Raw genomic sequence first — 20,743 nt, 5'->3', positions numbered from 1 at the left:
ATTCTTTGGAACTCTGCATTCAGATGCTTATATCTTTCCTTTTCTCCTTTGCTTTTCATCTCTCTTCTTTTCACAGCTATTTGTAAGGCCCCCCCAGACAGCCATTTTGCTTTTTTGCATTTCTTATCCATGGGGATGGTCTCGATCCCTGTCTCCTGCACAATGTCACGAACCTCATTCCATAGTTCATCAGGCACTCTATCAGCTCTAGGCTGTGTTTTGCTGGAGCAGCCGTGAAGAGATACCTCATGCCTAAGGTAAGAGAAACCCAAGTAAGATGGTAGGTGTTGCAAGAAGAGTTATTTTAGATGTATTTAAAGGCAAAGATAATATATACTATTGGCTCCCATGTGGCTCAGCAGTAAGGAACCAACCTTCAATGCAGGAGATACAGGAGACTCACGTTTGATTCCTGGATCAGGAAGATCCCCTAGAGAAGGAAATGGCAACCCACTCCAGTAAACTTTCTGGAAAATCCCATGGATGTAGGGACTTGACGGGCTGTATGTAATCCATAGTGTCAGAAAAAGTTGGCCACGACTGAGGGACTGAGCACACAATATACTATTACGCAAGAATAAAATCAGAAACACATTCAGATGAAGAGCTTCACAACTGCTGCAATCACTGGGAAGGAACGTGGGAAGCAGCAGAAAGTAAGTCCAAAGATGTTTTATTTCTAAGGTGAAAATGGACTGGAGACATTTAGAAGGCTTTTTTTTTTTTTTTACAGAATAATTCAAGATACCATTTAAGACACAATAACAGCAATACCGTGAGGCAGTTTGAATGTGTGCTTGGAGCAGTGAAGATACCTGGGTTCAGACTTCCCTGGCGGCACAGAGGATAAGAATCCATCTAGCAATGCAGGGGACATGGATTCCATCCCCTGGTCCAGGAAAATTCCACATGCCACAGGGCAACTAAACCCATGAGCTACAGCCAGTGAGCCAGCACTCCGGAGCTCATGCTCTGTAACAAGAGAAGCCACAGTGGTGGGAAGCATGCACACTGCAATGAAGAGCAGCCCGTATTCTCTGCAACTGGAGAAAGCCTGAGTGCAGCAAGGAAGACGCAGCACAACAGAAAATAAGTAAAAAATAATAAAAAGATACCTGGCTTCAAAATCAATATCTGGTGAAGACCTGTTAGAGTTGAGAAAGTACATTTCTCACTCTGAATCTCAGTGTTCTCATCTACAAAATGAGATATTAGTGAGACTTATTAACTCATAGGATTAACTAGGAGTAAATGGCATGACCTATATAAACCACTTAATATTGCATCTGGCCTATAGAAATCACTCCACAAATATTACATAAGTATTGTTGAAATTATCACTATTATCATCATCTTCAGAAGAGAGTGAAAATACGAGAATAAGATCAACCACAGTTCCATAGGACAGAGGACACCAAACCAACAGACCTTGGATACCAGGGCACAATTTTAATGTGAAAACTAACTAGAATGCTTTTGATGCTTTCAAACTGTGGTGCTGGAGAAGACTCTTGAGAGTCCCTTGGGCTGCAAGGAGATCATACTAGTCAATCCTAAACAGAATCAACTCTGAATATTCTTTGGAAGGACTGCTGCTAAAGCTGAAGCTCCAGTACTTTGGCCACCTGGTGGGAAGAGCAACTCATTGGAAAAGACCCTGATGCTGGGAACATTGAGGGCAGGAGGAGAAGGGGGCAACAGAGGATGAGATGGTTGGGTGGCATCACTGACTCAATGGACATGAGTTTGAGCAAACTCCAGGAGATAGTAAAAGACAGGGAAGCCTGGCATGCCTCAGTCCATGGGGTCACAGAGAACTGGACATGACTGAGCTACTGAACAAAGGTCCGTCTAGTCAAGGCTATGGTTTTTCCAGTGGTCATGTATGGATGTGAGAGTTGGACTGTGAAGAAAGCTGAGCACTGAAGAATTGATGCTTTTGAACTGTGGTGTTGAAGAAGACTCTTGAGAGTCCCTTGGACTGCAAGGAGATCCAACGAGTCCATTCTGAAGGAGATCAGCACTGCGTGTTCTTTGGAAGGAATGATGTTAAAGCTGAAACTCCAGTACTTTGGCCACCTCATGCAAAGGGTTGACTCATTGGAAAAGACTCTGATGCTGGGAGGGATTGGGGGCAGGAGGAGAAGGGGATGACAGAGGATGAGATGGCTGTATGGCATCACCGACTCAATGGACGTGAGTTTGAGTGAACTCGAGTTGGTGATGGACAGGGAGGCCTGGTGTGCTGCGATTCATGGGGTCGCAAAGAGTCAGACACGGCTGATTGACTGAACTGAACTGAACTGGACTGAACTACTGAACAACAACAAAGCTAGAATGAATTGTGAAATCTAATATCCTGATCTGGCAAGGCCAGCATTATATATAATATTTGATCGGTACAGTAGAGAGATGAAAATGTGTAAGACTACCAATCTATAAGACTGGTAGTCTTACCAAAAAAAAACAAGAATGAGAATAACAGTAATGGAAGTACTGTATGCTCATTCATTTTTTATTCATTTAGCATTGACTGAACTGTTATTATGTGCTGGCCACTGCTTTGCCATACACTCAGAGGCTTTGCTCTTGGGGGAATTACTTAGAGGTGAAGCCCAGTACCTACTTCTAGTAGGTTCAGGAGGCTCACAAATTCTCAGTGTAGTGGAGGAAGAGGCAGCAGCTTTTGTCTAGATTTTTAACATAAAACTGCATTTAACTTAAAAAAATTAAATTCTTAAAAATGAAAAGTTATTCAAAAGCTACTTTTTTTTTCTTTTTTCTTTTTTATATTTATTTTTTATTTTTTAAATTTTAAAATCTTTAATTCTTACATGCATTCCCAAACATGAACCCCCCTCCCACCTCCCTCCCCATAACATCTTTCTGGGTCATCCCCATGCACCAGCCCCAAGCATGCTGCATCCTGCGTCAGACATAGACTGGCGATTCAATTCACATGATAGTATACATGTTAGAATGTCATTCTCCCAAATCATCCCACCCTCTCCCTCTCCCTCTGAGTCCCAAAGTCCGTTATACACATCTGTGTCTCTTTCCCTGTCTTGCATACAGGGTCGTCATTGCCATCTTCCTAAATTCCATATATATGTGTTAGTATACTGTATTGGTGTTTTTCTTTCTGGCTTACTTCACTCTGTATAATCGGCTCCAGTTTCATCCATCTCATCAGAACTGATTCAAATGAATTCTTTTTAATGGCTGAGTAATACTCCATTGTGTATATGTACCACAGATTTCTTATCCATTCATCTGCTGATGGACATCTAGGTTGTTTCCATGTCCTGGCTATTATAAACAGTGCTGCGATGAACATTGGGGTACATGTGTCTCTTTCAATTCTGGTTTCCTTGGTGTGTATGCCCAGCAGTGGGATTGCTGGGTCATAAGGTAGTTCTATTTGCAATTTTTTAAGGAATCTCCACACTGTTCTCCATAGTGGCTGTACTAGTTTGCATTCCCACCAACAGTGTAGGAGGGTTCCCTTTTCTCCACACCCTCTCCAGCATTTATTGCTTGCAGATTTTTGGATCGCAGCCATTCTGACTGGTGTGAAGTGGTACCTCATTGTGGTTTTGATTTGCATTTCTCTAATAATGAGTGATGTTGAGCATCTTTTCATGTGTTTGTTAGCCATCCGTATGTCTTCTTTGGAGAAATGTCTATTTAGTTCTTTGGCCCATTTTTTGATTGGGTAGTTTATTTTTCTGGAGTTGAGCTGCAGAAGTTGCTTGTATATTTTTGAGATACTTTTTTATTTAATGGCAAAAGTATTCATGGGTGGTAAGAACCTAGAATCGTGAATTTGAGTAATCTTCACTATTGGCTACATGACTGTTGAAGAATGTGTGTATGTATAGATGCATGCTAAGTCGCTTCAGTTGTGTCCAGCTCTGAAACACTATGGACTGTAGCCTGTCAGGCTCCTCTGTCCATGGGATTCTCCAGGCAAGAATACTGAAATGGGTTGCCATGCCCTTCTCCAGGGGATCTTCCCAACCCCGGGGTCGAACCCGCATCTCTTATGTCTCTTGCATTGGCAGGCGGGTTCTCTACCACTAGCACCACATGGGAAGTCCTATGTGTTTGTACAGAAATCTCTAAAAGGGCTTTCCACGTGGCACAGTAGTAAAGAATCTGCCTACCAATGCAGGAGATGCAGGTTTGATCCCTGGAAGATCCCTTGGAGAAGGAAATGGAAACCCACTCCACTATTCTTGCTTGGAAAATCCCATGGACAGTGGAGCCTGGTGGGCTACAGTCCATGGGGTTGCCAAGAGTCAGACACAACTGAGTAACTGAGCATCCACATACATACACACACGTTTTTCATTTCAAAAAAAAAAGAAACTTTATCTGAAAAACATTAAGTACTTATTTAATTATTTAATATGTCTGCTTTTGAAAATGAAATATTCTGGCATACTTCTTTAAAAATGGTAGTATTTGTTTCAATGTCATATCCTACAGGATACTAAGAAAATGTACAATATGTCTTACTTTGAGAAACAATTATGTTCATATATCATTTCTTTACTTAAGAAAACTCAGTGAATGTTTTTAAATAAATACATTCCATTCTGACAAAAAGTATGTGACTACCTGACTTAAATTTCTTCACCGCTAACTAATTTATCCAGATCAGCATTTTCTCTAAAATAAGCCTTCTCCAAAATAAGACTTCTTTGTAGGTCTGGAAAAGACTTTTAGACTCTGTTCATAGAATTGCTGGCATATTGGCTCACAGAAGTTAGCTAATGAAGAGAACGACCTTTGAAAACATTTATAACAGTAATTCTTTTTGTTTCCCAATCTCCAAAATGGGTCTGACTTTTGAAGAAATTTGTTTTCAAGAAACAATAGTTCTTCTGCTGGAAAGAAAGAGCATCTTCTTATGTGGAACTAGAATTCTTCACATATATATATATATATATATATATATATATATATATATTATGTCTTTTTAAATATATATTACTCCACTCAGAGTCTTGGGCAGCTATATTATAAAAATAAGAAGGCTAAAGGTGATTGGTTTACTAGTTGTCCTTATTCTACAGTGAAAAATGACATCACTCCACATTCAAATCTACTTCTTAGAGTCAAAGCCACAGATTATTTTAATATGTGAATCCAAATGCAAGCACATATGTATGAAAAATAAAGCTAGCTACAGAATGAAACTTTTGAATGGAATACAGATGGTTACAAAATAAAATTTATTTTCTCTAAAATTTTTCATAATTTAGCTTCTTCTAATATATATAAAATCATCAATTGAAAAGCATTTTATTTATTTTCTATTACTGCATAGAAAAGTACCACAAACTGAGTAGCTTAGAACAACACAGTTTTTTAAAAGTTAACAGTTTTGTGGGTTTTGTGAAGCTTAGGCATGGCATGATTGCAGCCTCTGTTCAGCTTCTCACAAGGTCATCATCAGAATTTCTGCTGGCCTACTTTCCTTTCTGGAGGTTTTGGGCAATAATATGCTTCCATGTTCATTCAGGCAATGAGCTGAATTCAGTTCCTTTTGGTTCTAAGACTGAGGTCCCCTTCTCCTCACTGACTGTCAGTTTGGGATCACTCTCAGTATCTAGAAGCCCCATTAGTTGCTATTAAAATTTTTAGGTCCATTTTGTTTTTTAGTTTTTTATTTTTTTAATTTTAAAATCTTGAATTCTTACATGTGTTCCCAAACATGAACCCCCCTCCCACCTCCCTCCCAGCAAAGGAGAAGCTATCATGTGTCAAATCTCTCCAGCTTTGAAATTTGACTTCCTTTGTCTCTGATCTAAATCATTGTCATAAGTCATCGTCATCATGTCTTCTAAGGGTCAAGTCTCCTTTAGAAAGAGTTCATAAGAGTTCATAATATTGAAGAGGCAGAGGAACCAAAGATCAAACAGCCAACATCCGCTGGATCATGGAAAAGGCAAGAGTTCCAGAAAAACATCTATTTCTGCTTTATTGACTATGCCAAAGCCTTTGACTATGTGGATCACAATCAACTGTGGAAAATTCTGAGAGAGATGGGAATATCAGACCACCTGACCTGCCTCTTGAGAAACCTGTAAGCAGGTCAGGAAGCAACAGTTAGAACTGGACATGGAACAACAGACTGGTTCCAACTAGGAAAAGGAGTACGTCAAGGCTATATATTGTCACCCTGCTTATTTAACTTATATGCAGAGTACATCATGAGAAATGCTGGACTGGAAGAAGCACAAGCTGGAATCAAGATTGCCAGGAGAAATATCAATAACCTCAGATATGCAGATGACACCGCCCTTATGGCAGAAAGTGAAGAGGAACTAAAGAGCCTCTTGATGAAAGTGAAAGAGGAGAGTGAAAAAGTTGGCTTAAAGCTCAACATTCAGAAAACGAAGATCATGGCATCTGGTCCCATCACTTCATGGCAAATAGATGGGGAAACAGTGGAAACAGTGGGTGACTTTATTTTTCTGGGCTCCAAAATCACTGCAGATGGTGACTGCAGCCATGAAATTAAAAGATGCTTACTCCTTGGAAGGAAAGTTATGACCAACCTAGATAGCATATTAAAAAGCAGAGACGTTGCTTTGTCAACAAAGGTCTGTCTAGTCAAGGCGATGGTTTTTCCTGTGGTCATGTAGGGATGTGAGAGTTGGACTATAAAGAAAGTTGAGTGCCAAAGAATTGATGCTTTTGAAGTGTGGTGTTGGAGAAGACTCTTGAGAATCCCTTGGCCTGCAAGGAGATCCAACCAGTCCATCCTAAAGGAGATCAGTCCTGGAAGTTCACTGAAGGACTGATGTTGAAGCTGAAACTCCAACACTTTGGCCACCTGATGCAAAGAGCTAACTCATTTGAAAAGACCCTGATGCTGAGAAAGATTGAGGGCAGGAGAAGAAGGGGATGACAGAGGATGAGATGGTTGGATGGCATCACCGACTCAATGGACATGGGTTTGGGTGAACTCTGGCAGTTGGTGATGAACAGGGAGGCCTGGTGTGCTGTGGTTCATGGGGTCTCAAAGAGTCCGACACGACTGAGCGACTGAACTGAACTGAACTGAACATAAGATAGACCCAACTATTATTTGAGTTTGATGTCTCTCCCATTATGTTCTGGCTGCCCATGAGAATCAAGGTAAATGAGTAGATATCTGTTTTACATTTAAGTAGACATCTGCCAAACTTTCAGTAGCATTTGAGAAAATCCCCCTTGTGCTCTGGCTGAAAGCCAAAACATTCTGTGGCAAGGAATTTCTAGAAGGGTTAATAGAGTCCTATCTCCAAAACTTTGTCAATGATTCCAATGATTTACAAAGGAAGGGACACCTGGCCCAATCTGAACTGATCAAGAAGACATTCAAACGAATGTGAGCCCTGTGCTGGGTAACTAGATCCCTAGGAGCAGGTGACCAGGTGACAGAGGTTGGTTATTCTAGATGGATGGGATCACATACCTATGGCCATGTAAGATGGGAAGGTGGTGTATTTCTGAAATTACAGAAGTGAGGATGGGTACTTCACGGATGTGGTTCTAATCTGTGTGTAATGCAGTTCAGTTTCATACTACATGGAGGATGGATCTGGGCAAGATGCGGGCAAAGAGATGAGTTAAAATGCTGCTCCAGGGGTCTATGAGTAATACAACAAGGGCATGGGCACAGGCAGGTCCTGTGCAAGAACATTGCAAGGCCCCACCCTGGCGTGCGACCAGGTGGCTCCTAGGGCAGCCAAACTAAGACCAACTCAGTAGGTCTTAGCCTGAGGAGTGGGTGAGAAACAAGTAGCTGTGACTGGCCAGAGGGCAGAAGTGGGCTATTAGCAAGAAAGATTTGGTCATGACCCTAAATAAAAGCCCGCCTCTATACAAATCACATTCTTGACTCAGAAATGCATGGTTCCGGGGAATTAGGGAGAAGGTATGGAAACTTTCAAGTGGTAGGAGAGAGAAGGATCCAACAGTTTGGAAAGGTTGGACTGAAACCAGTGAGGAAAGCTGAGAGAGGAAGGTGATAAGGTACATAGAAAAGTCTGGGAAGAGTTTCAGACATCACGATGTTCCTACTTGCAGACTTATACCCTAGATACAAGGATGCAGAAGTTGCCTTGCTGCAACAATAGTTATCTCCAGATTCTCCAAATTCTCAGCACTCTCACTCATGATTTATAATTTGATTGACTATTATAAAGTCGGCTGTTAGGAATTCCAACATGGCTCAGTGGTAAAGAATCCACCTGCCAAGGGGACATGTGGGTTCAATCCCTGGGAGGGGAAGATCTCCTAGAGAAGGAAATGGCAACACCCCAGTGTTCTTGCCTGGGAAACCCCTTGGACAGAGGAGTCTGGGAGGCTACAGTCCACGGGATCACAAAGAGTCGGATGCTACTTAGTGAGTAAACAATAACAACGCAACTTAGTTGGCTGTTATAAATGCATACTAACAACATCTTTTCATTAAGTTTAAACTGTCAATGTACCTACCAGGAAAGAGGCCTTAGAAATAAGATGGAGCAATTTCCTAACACCAATAAAGGCAGAGGAGAACCAAACTATACTGATGTCACTTTTACCACTTATGTAAAAAGAAAAAAATCTGAAAATAACTTTGATTTTGTTTCATTTCCTCTAAGAAACTCTCTTACGCCTCCCTAGTACCCCCAAGAAGTAGGAAACATCACAGATTTCTTTGCCTGTTCTCCTCTTTCAAAAATTGTTTACATTCTATTTCATTATTTTCAAACATTCCCTGTGATGTGCTAACTAGGTTAGTCTATCACCCTTAATAAAGACTTGAATTGTTAAAGGTGTATTTCTGAAGCTGAGCAAACAACTAGGTTATGACAAAAAAAAAAATAAAAATAAAAACAGTGGAAGTATTGGATTGCCTCCAGTGAAATTTCAGTAAATTGCTTATATTATTCAAATGCTGATTCATACATTAGACATTTTCAAAATATAAAATAATCAAGCTTGAAGAAGATATATCATATCGCTATATATAGCTATATAGCAAGGAGAAATAATTAGATGGCATCTGCAATAAGCACTATTATTTAATATCTATTTAATAAAGAATTATTGATTATGTATCACAGGCTGAGATAGGAATACAAGATACAGTATAAACGATCACAAGTTGTCATGGGGTAATTTTTCTGTCTACTTTAGTCGTTCGCTGATGTATTCTATTCATGAAATATTAGACCTCAGAAAAATTATCAACTCAATCAAATCAAAGGAAGGATTAGAAAATATTTTAGGAATTCAAAAGGTAATCTCATGGATGCAACATCTAAATGCAGCCAGTCCCTAATGGGAACTAACCTGGTCTCTGACTACCAGGAACCACAGTCTCTCTCTGTTGGATCACTCTGTATTTCTGTAGCTTCCTCCACCAGCACCCAATCCACATGGCAACCATCTCCTAACACAATCCATTAGGTGTCAGAGATGTGGGGTCACACAGTTTACATTCTCAAGAGTGCAAGACTGATTTCTCACAGGCCACTTACTGGATGAGCCACCCTTGGGTCGGATACCCATTTCTGATCCAATCAGCAGTTGGAAATTAAGACACAGGACACAGCATGGTCCCCCAGACCTGCTGCTACCAAGGGCTAGTGGTGGGTGAAACAAAATACAAGATGGAGAATACATAAAAGTATCCCACAGAAATATCAGGAATATGAGTGGAAATTGAGCTGTGGTGCTGGAGAAGACTCTTGAGAGTCTCTTGGACTGCAAGGAGATCCAACCAGTCCATCCTAAAGGAGATCAGTCCTGGGTGTTCATTGGAAGGACTGATGCTGAAGCTGAAACTCCAGTACTTTGGCCACGTGATGTGAAGAACTGACTCATTAGAAAAGACCCTGATGCTGGGAAAGATTGAAGGTGGGAGGAGAAGGGGACAACAGAGGATGAGATGGTTGGATGGCATCACTGACTTGATGGACATGAGTTTGAGCAAACTCTGGGAGTTGGTGATGTACAGGGAGACCTGGTGTGTTGCGATTCATGGGGTCGCAAAGAGTTGGACATGACTGAGCGACTGAACTGAACTGAACTGAACTGAACTGAACTGAATGGAAAAGGTGATCTGACCAGTAGTGAGGCAATGGATTTCAAAACAAATAAATGAAGATGCAGATGTCAGTTTGACAGTGTTTATGGACCTGAAAATCCTGATAGCTTCTCAGGTGATGTTCACCACTGAAAAAAGCTCCTCAGATATATACAAACCCCTGTATTAAATCGAATACACACTTACAAATATTACTTTTCTCCACACTTTAACCTCAACATCTTCAACCGGTCAACCTTCTGAAAACAATTTCAGGTGGACACAAATTAATTCTCCTTTTTCTTTTTCATCCTGCTTTAGTTAATTTGGATGTTCAGACAAGTCGAGATGATGAGTCGAAAAGATCACATGGATCTATATCTTCAGTTCTACATAGCTTAGGTACTCAGATGCCAAAGCAGATATGCTTTCACACATCCCCAAATACAACTGAAAAGGATATTTCAGAGTAATTTAGTCTAACAACAAATGATGCAATGATTTCCTTTGAAAGGTAATCATTGTTGAACAAAGAAAAGAACAATGTTAAAAGACTAATGGCAGGAGGCTCTAACAAGAAACATTCCAACTACAAATTAACCTTACAGTGATAGAATATTTTAGAGCAATGGATTCAAGGATGTTTTCATTCCTTGTGGCCGTAGTTGGTTAAGACTCTTAAACTCACGTTTCTGCTTCCTGGGCAGAGTGGCCATAGACCCCAAGACTAGGAATCCCTGCCCATTTCCATTTACGAAGGGGCCATATGACTAGTTTTCAACAATGGACTGTGGATGCAGTGATGTAACCAACAATGCAGTTGAACAGAAGGAGAAAGAGTATGGCAGGGTTCTCAGGGAGAAGATACCTCCCTGAAAACGTAGCCTGTCAAAACCACAGTACAGGACAACATGTCAAGAAAGTACAATGTACTTTTAGAAATAAAAGTCATCTTATAGAGCTTTATTTACGTTTCTTTCACACACACTCACACATACTTCTATTTTTAAATATGGAAACATGGTCCCTAGGCAGATATTTTATTTTGTGGTCAAGTGACTAAGTTTTGTTTTTAAATATTTCATAATCTCATACCAACCCAAAACTGAATAATTATTCTATCTACGAAATGTTTTCACACACAGAAATCGCATGTGCAGTTGATGTGTGAGGAGCAATTTTATAATGTAGCACTGTATATTAGCAAACAAAGCAAGTTAGATCAAAACGTTCTCGCTTTCATTTCCGGAACCTGCAACTCTTGATCATTCAGGAAAAAAAAAGAACCAAACTGAGGGACTGTGACTTATCATCTCCTCATTTCCAGCAAACTCACTAAATGCAAAGCCTCCTTTTTGTGTAAAACAACAGGTACTTCGCATTCAGGGCAAGTGTGCATTTTGTGAAAAGAGATTCAAGCACAAATCACTTCGGACACCTTTTGAACATCTTAAATCAGGTTGGTTATGATTCCTTTCCAACATCTGGCTGAGTGTTCTAATGTCAGTGCCAGGCTTGTAAGGAAAAGATAAACACCACAGTTTCCTTCCACTGGCAACGCAAAGCCCAGCCCCGAGGAGCAGAGTGCCCAGTACCTGACGCTGCTCATGCTGCCCGTCTCCGATCCAAGCTTGCATCGCTCCAGTTGGCTGGCGACGATCTGGCGTTCTGCCTCCAGTTCTCGGGTCAGCCTTTCAAACTGTAATTCCTGAAATAAAACCACAAAAAAGATAAATTCTATCAGCTATACAGAAAGTGGAAATCAGACCAAAAAGGCAGGATGGTCAAGGGGGAAATTACGATTTTTTTTTTCAAGGCGTCCAATTTGAGAAGCGGAGGTTGCTGATGTGGGCTTGAAGAAGGATGAGAATCTTAGACAGACCTGAGTTCATATCACAGTCCTGGAACCTGTTGGTCTCAGGGCCTTGAATGAGCTGTTCAGTTTTTCTAAGGGTTAGTTTCATTACCTGTAAAATGGGTTTACAACACTTATTAGGTTGAGGTGAAGATTAAATGAGACATTAACCATGAAGAATAAGCCTGTGGTATGTCTGGCAAATGTCCAGTACCCAACAGATATTAATACTCCTGTCACAAAAAAATGAAACTCATAATGAAGAAACTATTTTTATATGATTTGGAGTATTGAGTTTAGTCCCTACTGGCCATCTAGTTGTCTCAATATACGAATTTCATCTTCGTACTACTTACATATCACAGATGAAGGAAAATAATGCTTTTAAAGCTTCATGTTTCATTCTTTACATTTCAGTAGAACAACAAGGACAATGATTCTAAATACAAAGGTCTAATTACGTGGTGAGGAGAAGGCAATGGCACCCCACTCCAGTACTCTTGCCTGGAAAATCCCATGGACAGAGGAGACTGGTAGGCTGCAGTCCATGGGGTTGCTAAGAGTCGGACACGACTGAGCGACTTCACTTTCACTTCTCACTTTCATGCATTGGAGAAGGAAATGGCAACCCACTCCAGTGTTCTTGCCTGGAGAATCCCAGGGACGGGGGAGCCTGGTGGGCTGCCGTCTATGGGGTTGCACAGAGTCAGACACGACTGAAGTGACTTAGCAGCAGTAGCAATTACGTGGTGAACTACGAAGTGAGTAACCTTTGCAGTACTTGATACATCACCTTATAAAACAGTCAACAGAATCAAGGAAGAATGTTTCTATAAAGCTCCCTAAAACCCACTGTGCAAAGATTACTTTTAATGAAAAATGCTTCATTCAGTACATCAAGGATTTTGACTGTTTCAACTACAGGAGTCATATCATATCTTAATCTTTATGTTTTATTTTTCCATATACTTCCATTTTTTAATACATATAATTATAGCAAAGTACTTATTTTATCTAAAAAAATTCAGAAAAGGTTTTCACAATATCACAATTAACTTCTTTTAAAAAACAAATTATTTGCCACATTTGTGTTTTGGGGATGGGAAAACTTCTAAGAATGCTGAAAAATACTGAAAAACAAGGTAGGGGTCAGTTTGGGAGAACTAAAACTCCCAGCATTACAGGCCTTTGTCTTCCCAGAGAAGATGAGTGCATTTTAATTGCATCCATGGGATGCTCTAGAGTGAAATCTTTGAAAAGTAGGACCTGATGTGTCCTCTAAATATATTAAACATACCCTTGCTCTTTTCCACAAGAACAGATTTTTGTTTGTTTGTTTCAACTTCGTTTTATTTGTCTTTACTTTGGTTATGCCTAGGCAATGGTTTCTTTATTTCTTTAGTAGTTTACACTTTTCCACACAATCCCACTTTTAAATCCCCTATCCGAATAGTGGGGGCTTCCCAGGTAGCTCAGTGGTAAAGCATTCACCTGCAGGAGATGTGGGTTCAGTCCCTCAGTCTGGACTATCCCCTGGAGAAGGAAATGGCAAACCACTCTAGAATTCTTGCCTGGAAAATTCCATTGACCAAGGAGCTTGGTAGGCTATATGTAGTCCATGGGGTCACAAAAGAGTCGGACAAGACTTACGGACTAAACAACAACTTCTATGGTGACCCTCCCCTTCTCCTTTTCCCCACAGTTACCAAATATTTGAAAATATTTTCTCCCATTTTGAGAGTTGATTTTGTTTTGTTCATGGCTTCTTTTGCTGGGCAAAAGGTTTTAAATTAAATTAGTTCTCATTTGTTTATTATTGTTTTTGTTACTATAGGAAGTGGATTAAAAATGAGCTTGCTGTGATTTATATCAAAGAATATTCTATGTTTACCTGTAAGAGTTTTAATAATATCTGTTCTGCATTTAGGTCTTCGACCCGTTTTGAGCTTATTTTGTGTATGGTGTTAGGGAGTGTTCTAATTTCATTCTTTCACACGTAGCTGTCCAGTTTTCCCAGCACCATTTACTGTCTTTTCTTGATTGCATATTCTTCACTCCCTTGTCATAGACTAGGTGACCACAAGCGTGTGGGGTTAGCTCTGGGCTTTTAATCCTATTTCACTTGTCTGTATTTCTTCTTGTTGCGCCAGTGCCATACTGTCTTGTTAACCGTAGCTTTGTAGTATAGTCTAAAATCAGGACATCTGATTCCTCCAGTTCCTTTCATTTTTCTTTCTCAAAACTGCTTTGTCTATTCAGTGTCTTCTGTGTTTCCATACAAATTTTACAATATTTTTTGTTTTAGTTCAATGAAAAATGTCATTGTTAATTTGATAGATATTGCACTGAATCAGTAGATTGCTTTGGGTAGTACAGTCATTTATATAATATCGACTCTTCTGATCCAAAAACAGGGTGTATCACCATCTGTATATGTCATCTTTGGTTTCTTCCATCAGCATCTTATAGTTTTCTAAGCACACGTCTTTTGCCCCCTTCAGTAGTTTTATTCTGAGATATTTTATTCTTTTCATTGTGATGGTAAATGGGATTGTTTCCTTAATTTCTGTTTCTAATCTCTTGTTGTTAGTGGATAGAAATGCAAGACATTTTTGCAAATTAATTTTGTACCCTGCATCTTCACCAGATTTATTGATGAACTCTAGTAATTTTCTGGCAGCATTTTCAGGATTTTCTATGTATAATATTACATCATCTACAAACAGTGACAATTTTACTTCTTTCCAATTTGGACTCCTTTTATTTCTTTTTATTCTCTGATTGCCGTGTCTCGGATTTCCAAAAGTATAATGAATTACGGTACTAAGTATAATGAATTATAGTACTAAGATTACATCCTTGTAATCTTAGAGGAAATGCTTTCAATTTTTCATCATTGAGAATGATGTTTGCAGTATATCTATCATATATTTTATTATGTTGCACTAGGTGCCCACTCTATGCCCACTTTCTGGAGAGTTTTATAAAAAATGGGTCTCAAGTTTTGACAAAAGTTTTTTCTGCATCTATTGAGATGATACTATGATTTTGATTCAGCAGTTTTTAAATATGGTTTGTCACAGTGACTGTGGCATATATCAAATAATCCTTGCATCCTTGGGATAAATCCTACTGGATCATGATGTTGTGATCCTTTTATTTTTTATTTTATTTTATTTTTTTAATTGTGACATCCTTTATTACAGGCGCCTGCGTGGCATTACACGTCTCACACCTCCCGAGTGGCCCCTGCACTGTGGTGTGGCCCCGTCACTGCCCGAAGTACCACGGGGGCGAGCACGGGATGGGCTCCTCCTCCCAGACGGTCTTCAGCCTCTGCGCCCAGGAGGCCACCATCCTCTTTCTTTCTTCTTCGGACGCCATTTCAGGACCAAAACTGATCTGAGGGGCAAGGACTTTAAATCCGCAGAAGTGCAGTGTGCCGTGCTAGAGGGGCCACAGGAAGTACCAGAAGTCTCCGTTGACCCCAGTCTTGGAGAACATGCTGGCCGTGCCGCCTGTGGTTAAGGACAGGATGGCCAGCTTATCCTTGAGGAAGCCGTCATCGTAGGAGCCGGGGAAGTCGAAGGCAAAGCCCTGGCACACCACCCTGTCCATCCAGCCCTTCAGCAAGGCGGGCACGCTGAACCAGTACAGCGGGAACTGGAACATCACCAGGTCGGCCTCCTGAAGCTTCTTCTGCTCCTCAATGATGTCGCTGCTCAGAGACCGCTTCTCGTAAGCCTTGTGGGTCTCCACGCCGTAGTTGAAGAAGCCAGGGTTGGAGAGGGTGCCAGTGATATCCTTCCCTGTGGCCCTGGGCTCAAAGTTCATGGCATAGAGGTCAGAAACGGTGACGGTGCAGCCCTGCTGGCTCAGCTCAGCCACCGCCACGTCCTTCAGGGACCCGTTCAAAGACCTGGGCTCTTGGTGTGCATAGACGATGAGCACTTTCTTACCTGCCATGTCCCAGGAAGATGGGTATTCTTCTCTCTGAATCCTGCGGAGAGGAGGGTGTGCTGTTTTGTTAGTCCTGGGTGCAGGGGGCCCTGAGCTCTCAGGCACGGTCACTCTCAGTGATGCCAGTGACCTCGGCCAAAACGCCCAAGGACGACCGGCAGGACGAGACTTCCCTCTGGGAGAACGTCCAGCGTCCACGCCATGATCCGGCCGCGCAGACTACGCACTCACAGGCGTCGCGAGCGGACAATGTTGTGATCCTTTTAATGTGTTGTTGGATTCTGTTTGCTAGTATTTTGTTGAGGATTTTGGTGTCTATGTTCATCAGTGATAATGGCCTATAATTTTCTTTTTGCTATATCTTTGTCTGCTTTTGGTATCAGAGTAACTCTGGCCTCATAGAATGAGTTTGGAAGTGTTCCTTCCTCTGTGATTTAGAGGAAGAATTTGAGAAGATATGTGTTAGCGCCTCTCTAAATTTTTAATAGAATTTGCCTGTGATGCCATTTGATCTAGGACTTTGTTGAAAGGTCTTTAATCAGTTTCATTACTTGTGATTGTTTGGTTCACATTTTTATTTCTTCCTCGTTCAGTCTTGGACAGCTGTACTTTTCTAAGAATTTGTCCGTTTCTTCTAGGTTGTCCATTTTATTGGCACGTGGTTGCTTGTAGTAGTTGCTTATGAGCATCTTATCTCTGTGGTGTCAGTTGTAACTTCTCTTTCATTTATAATTTTATTGTCTGAGTCCTCACTCTTGTTTGTCTTGATGAGTCTCTAATACAGCAAGACCATCTGAATCAGGATTTATAAACCTTCTTGGGTTTCTAATAGAACAAACACTAACCTTGGGTGTGCTTGCTGGAGACTGTGAGCTCACTACTCATATACTTTTTTTACACCATTTTTATGGGTGGAGCGTATTAGGAGACTTTTTTTTCATGCAAGCTGTCTTCCAAACATATAGTCACAATATCCAGTGCTCTTCATCTTTATAGATTTATTTCCATCTGGTATCATTTTTCTTCTGTCAGAAAGACTTCTTTTAATATATCTTGTAATGTGGTTCCTTCAGTGATTAATCATTTCTGATTTACAGCTTAATAGTTTTCATTTTGCCCTCATCTTTGAAAGACAGGTTTGTTTCACTGTCTTCTCTTGCACTTAGTGTTTCTAACAAAACAATGCAAAACTATGGTATTTCCTACCTTCATGTCTTTGAATGTAGTGTGTCTTTTTTGTTCTGACTCTGTTTGAGATTTTTCTCTTTACCACCAGTGTTGGATAACTCCTTATAAAGTTCTTTGCAAGTAGCTTTCTTTGGGTTTCCTATACTTGGGGTTCATTTGGTTTCTTGGATCTGTGAATTTATAGTTTCTATCAAATGTGGAAATTTTTCAGCCATTAGCTCTTCAAAAAACAATTTTTTTTTTCTTACCCACTATGTGCTATTTTGTTGACTAAAATTAAGTGTACATTAGGCCATGTGGAATGGTCCCACAGTTATGGATTCCTTTTTCCACTTTTAAAAGTTTTATTTATTTTTCTTTCTTTGTGTTTCACATTGTTCAGTTTTATTGGTGTTTTCAAGTTAACTGGTACCTTCTTCTGTGATGTCTAATCTACCATCAGTCCCATGGAGTATTATTTTGAATCTTAGACACTAATGAATTAAAGATCTCTAGAACTTTAATTTGGGTATATTTCTTATATCTTCCATATCCCGATTATGAACATATGGAATACACACATAAAAAATATTTTATTATCCTGATTTGCTAATTCTAGCATCTGTGTCAGTTTCAACTGACTGATTTTTCTCCTCAGCATGGGCCCCATTTTCACTTCTCTGCACATGTGATCTTTGATGGAACATAATACATTTTGAATTTTACCCTGTTGTGTTTTGGGCATCTTCATATTCCTGCAAATGCCTTAAGCTCTGTTCTGGGACACAGTGAAGCTACTTGGAACTAATTTCATACACCTGAGTCTGGTATTTAAGACTTGTTAAGGAAACAGGATCATTTAGTCCAGAGTTAATTACTCTACCCTACCTAGGCAGACCTTTCTGTGTACTCAATGGTCTGTGAATTATGGGATTTCCCAGCTTGGCTGGAGGGTGTAAGCACGTTTTTGGTCCCAGTGTGAGCACCAGGTACTATTTCCCACCATCCTTTCAGGTTATTTCTTCCCCTCCTCTCTGGTGGTTCCTGCACGTAAACGGGCTTCTCAGTTCTCGGCTGCATAGTTGAAAGGGACCCTCGACGGATCTCAAGGATTTTCTTTCTTTGCAGAAATCACCTTTTTCCTATTTTCCCTGCAAATTCCAGCCACCTTTACTACCTAGACCCTCAGTACCTTCTCCCCAGCTCAGAGAGTCCTCAGGGCTCTGCCTGGGTCCCCCTTTCTCCACTGCTACAGGGAAATTCTCTCAAGGCAGTAAGCCTGGGCAATTGTAAGGCTCACCACATTTGCTTTTGTCTCTTAAGAATCTTTTTTTTTTTTTTTTTAAAACTGAAGTCCTAGGTGGCTCAAATGGTAAAGAATCCGCCTATAATGCGGGAGACCTGGGTTTGATCCTGGGGTTGGGAAGATACCTTGGAGGAGGAGATGGCAACTCACTCGAGTATCCTTGCTTGGAGAATTTCATGGACAGAGGAGCCTGGTGGGCTACACCCCATGGGATCACAAAGAGTCAGACACAACTGAGCCACTAAGCACACACACATATTGTATTGACAGGAAATAGTACATGCCATGTATTTGCCATTCTTGTATAAGTAATAAAACTCGACTATTATATGTTATGAGGAGGGCATGGCAACCCACTCCAGTATTCTTGCCTGGAGAATCCCCATGGATGGAGGATCCTGGTGGGCTATAGTCCATGGGGTTGCAAAGAGTCAGGCATGACTGAGCAACTAAGCACATAATTAATTTACAATATTGTGTTAGGTTCAGGTTCTTAGCAAAATGATTTATATATATATATATATATATATATAAAACTGAATATACATATGTATATAAATATATACATATATATACACAAACACAATCTATATATATGATGCATCTATATCTTCCTGACCCAGGAACTGAATCCTCGTCTCTTGTGTCTCTTGCATTGGTAGGATGATTCTTAATCACTATGCCAGTGCCACCTGGGACGCCTTATACATAATCTATAAATATAACGCACACATGCACACACACACACACACACACATATAGGTTTTTGTAACATACACACAATGCATTTTTGAGAAATAAAAGTTGTCTTATAGAGTTTTCTTTCACACATACACTCACACATTCATAACCATACACATGATAAAATATAAATAGTTAACCAACAATGACCTACTGCACAGGCAACTATATTCAGTATTTTGTAATAATGTATGAGGGAAAATAATCTGAAAAAGAATATACATATATATCTAATATACTTCAACAATTGTTTTTAAAGAATCACTGTCCTTCACTGCCTAAAGTTCAGTGTTTTGAAAACTGGTTTTCCTAATTTTTTTGTACATATATATATTTTTTTGTTGTTTTAGGTGGGAAGGTATTTCTAGGCACTGTTACTTTCTTAGCTGAAAGGTTTTTAAGAATTAACTGTTATTCCATCATGCATGATTTGTAAATGCTTTTTTCCTATTGTGTTAAAAATTCATATTAAACATATTACTAAACAGCTAAATAGTTAAGTTTTTACCCATTTTCTTAAATATTGCTCACTACTACATTATTAAAAATAGAGCTAATTTTGGGTTACTTTTTCCTTTTGACTGCATGACTTTTTAATTGGAATGGCATTTCCTCCATTTAGGAAATTGAATCAATTCATTGCCTTTTAAAAGATGTCCTGCCCATAAATGTTTACTTTGTCATTGCATATGTGAAACAAGAAATTAAGTTAATTTTCCTTCTGTGTTTTTCTATGGAATATACACTATATATCAAGATCTTCAAGGAAGGAGGAGGTTTCTCTTCTGCATCTAAAATTCTATATTTTATCATTAAATTAAGATAAAATAATAATAAAATTGGAGGAAAAATATGCATTGAGGACTTACTACTGATTGCATTACTAGTCAGCATATAAGGAGGAAACATCTCCTGCTGAGTTGCCATTGTATATCATATCTAGGACAGTCCTGGGACATCATAGGTTCTCAATAAATATCTATTAAATAAATGTATCTGCACTGAGCTAAGTGCTTTACATGTATTGCCTTGTATAGGGGGAAAGGGAAAATGAAAGTCATTCAGTTGTGTACGACTCTTGCGACCCCATGGACCACACAGTCTACGGAATTCTCCAGGTCAGAATACTGGAGTGGGTAGCCGTTCCTTTCTCCAGGGGATCTTCCCAACCCAGGGATGGAACCCAGGTCTCCCACATTGCAGGTGTATTCTTTACCAGCTGAGCCACCAGGAAAGACCAGCAATACTGGAGTGGCTAGCCTATCCCTTCTCCAGGGGATCTTCCCAACCCAGGAATCAAATCAGGGTCTCCTGCATTGCAGGCAGATTCTTTACCAGCTGAGCTACCAGGGAGGCCCTTGTATAAATATGACAAAACTGCTCTTTCTTAGGTTCTGTTTTTCTTTCTTCCTTTGCAAAAACACTGAGATAATTAAGATCAAAGGATTAGCCTTGTCCAGGAAAGAAATTCTTCTTTCAAAATTAGGAAAGAGAATGAGATCAAAGATGATGTTTTAGGAGATCTGGATATAGAGAAGAGACAAGTTGAATGGAATAATTAATATTGGATGGTCTAAATATTCCCAGTACTGTCAATTATTTCGTTCCAGAGACCACCGCCATCTATTAATGTGGGGAA

The 20,743-nt window shown here is 40.0% G+C and overlaps 2 protein-coding genes across 3 annotated transcripts in view; both read right to left on the bottom strand.

Moving 5' to 3' along the window:
- CTNND2 (catenin delta 2) overlaps positions 1-20,743 on the bottom strand; it is a 1,117,159-nt gene that overhangs the window by 698,692 nt on the left and 397,724 nt on the right. For both annotated transcript variants that reach the window (XM_027980164.3, XM_027980165.3), the window contains exon 3: positions 11,671-11,783. In XM_027980164.3, coding sequence (XP_027835965.2) covers positions 11,671-11,783 — 113 coding nt within the window. The remainder of the gene's footprint in view (positions 1-11,670; positions 11,784-20,743) is intronic.
- Positions 12,882-16,141, bottom strand: LOC114118753 (ribosyldihydronicotinamide dehydrogenase [quinone]-like). The gene has a single exon (XM_042233933.2). The coding sequence runs from the start codon at positions 15,894-15,896 to the stop codon at positions 15,378-15,380; it is 519 nt and encodes a 172-aa protein (XP_042089867.2). The 5' UTR covers positions 15,897-16,141; the 3' UTR covers positions 12,882-15,377.

Source organism: Ovis aries, chromosome 16, assembly GCF_016772045.2.
Source record: "Ovis aries strain OAR_USU_Benz2616 breed Rambouillet chromosome 16, ARS-UI_Ramb_v3.0, whole genome shotgun sequence".
Lineage (NCBI taxonomy): Eukaryota > Metazoa > Chordata > Mammalia > Artiodactyla > Bovidae > Ovis > Ovis aries.
Note: the sequence above shows the minus strand (reverse complement) of the source record. Positions and strands in the feature narration are given on the sequence as shown.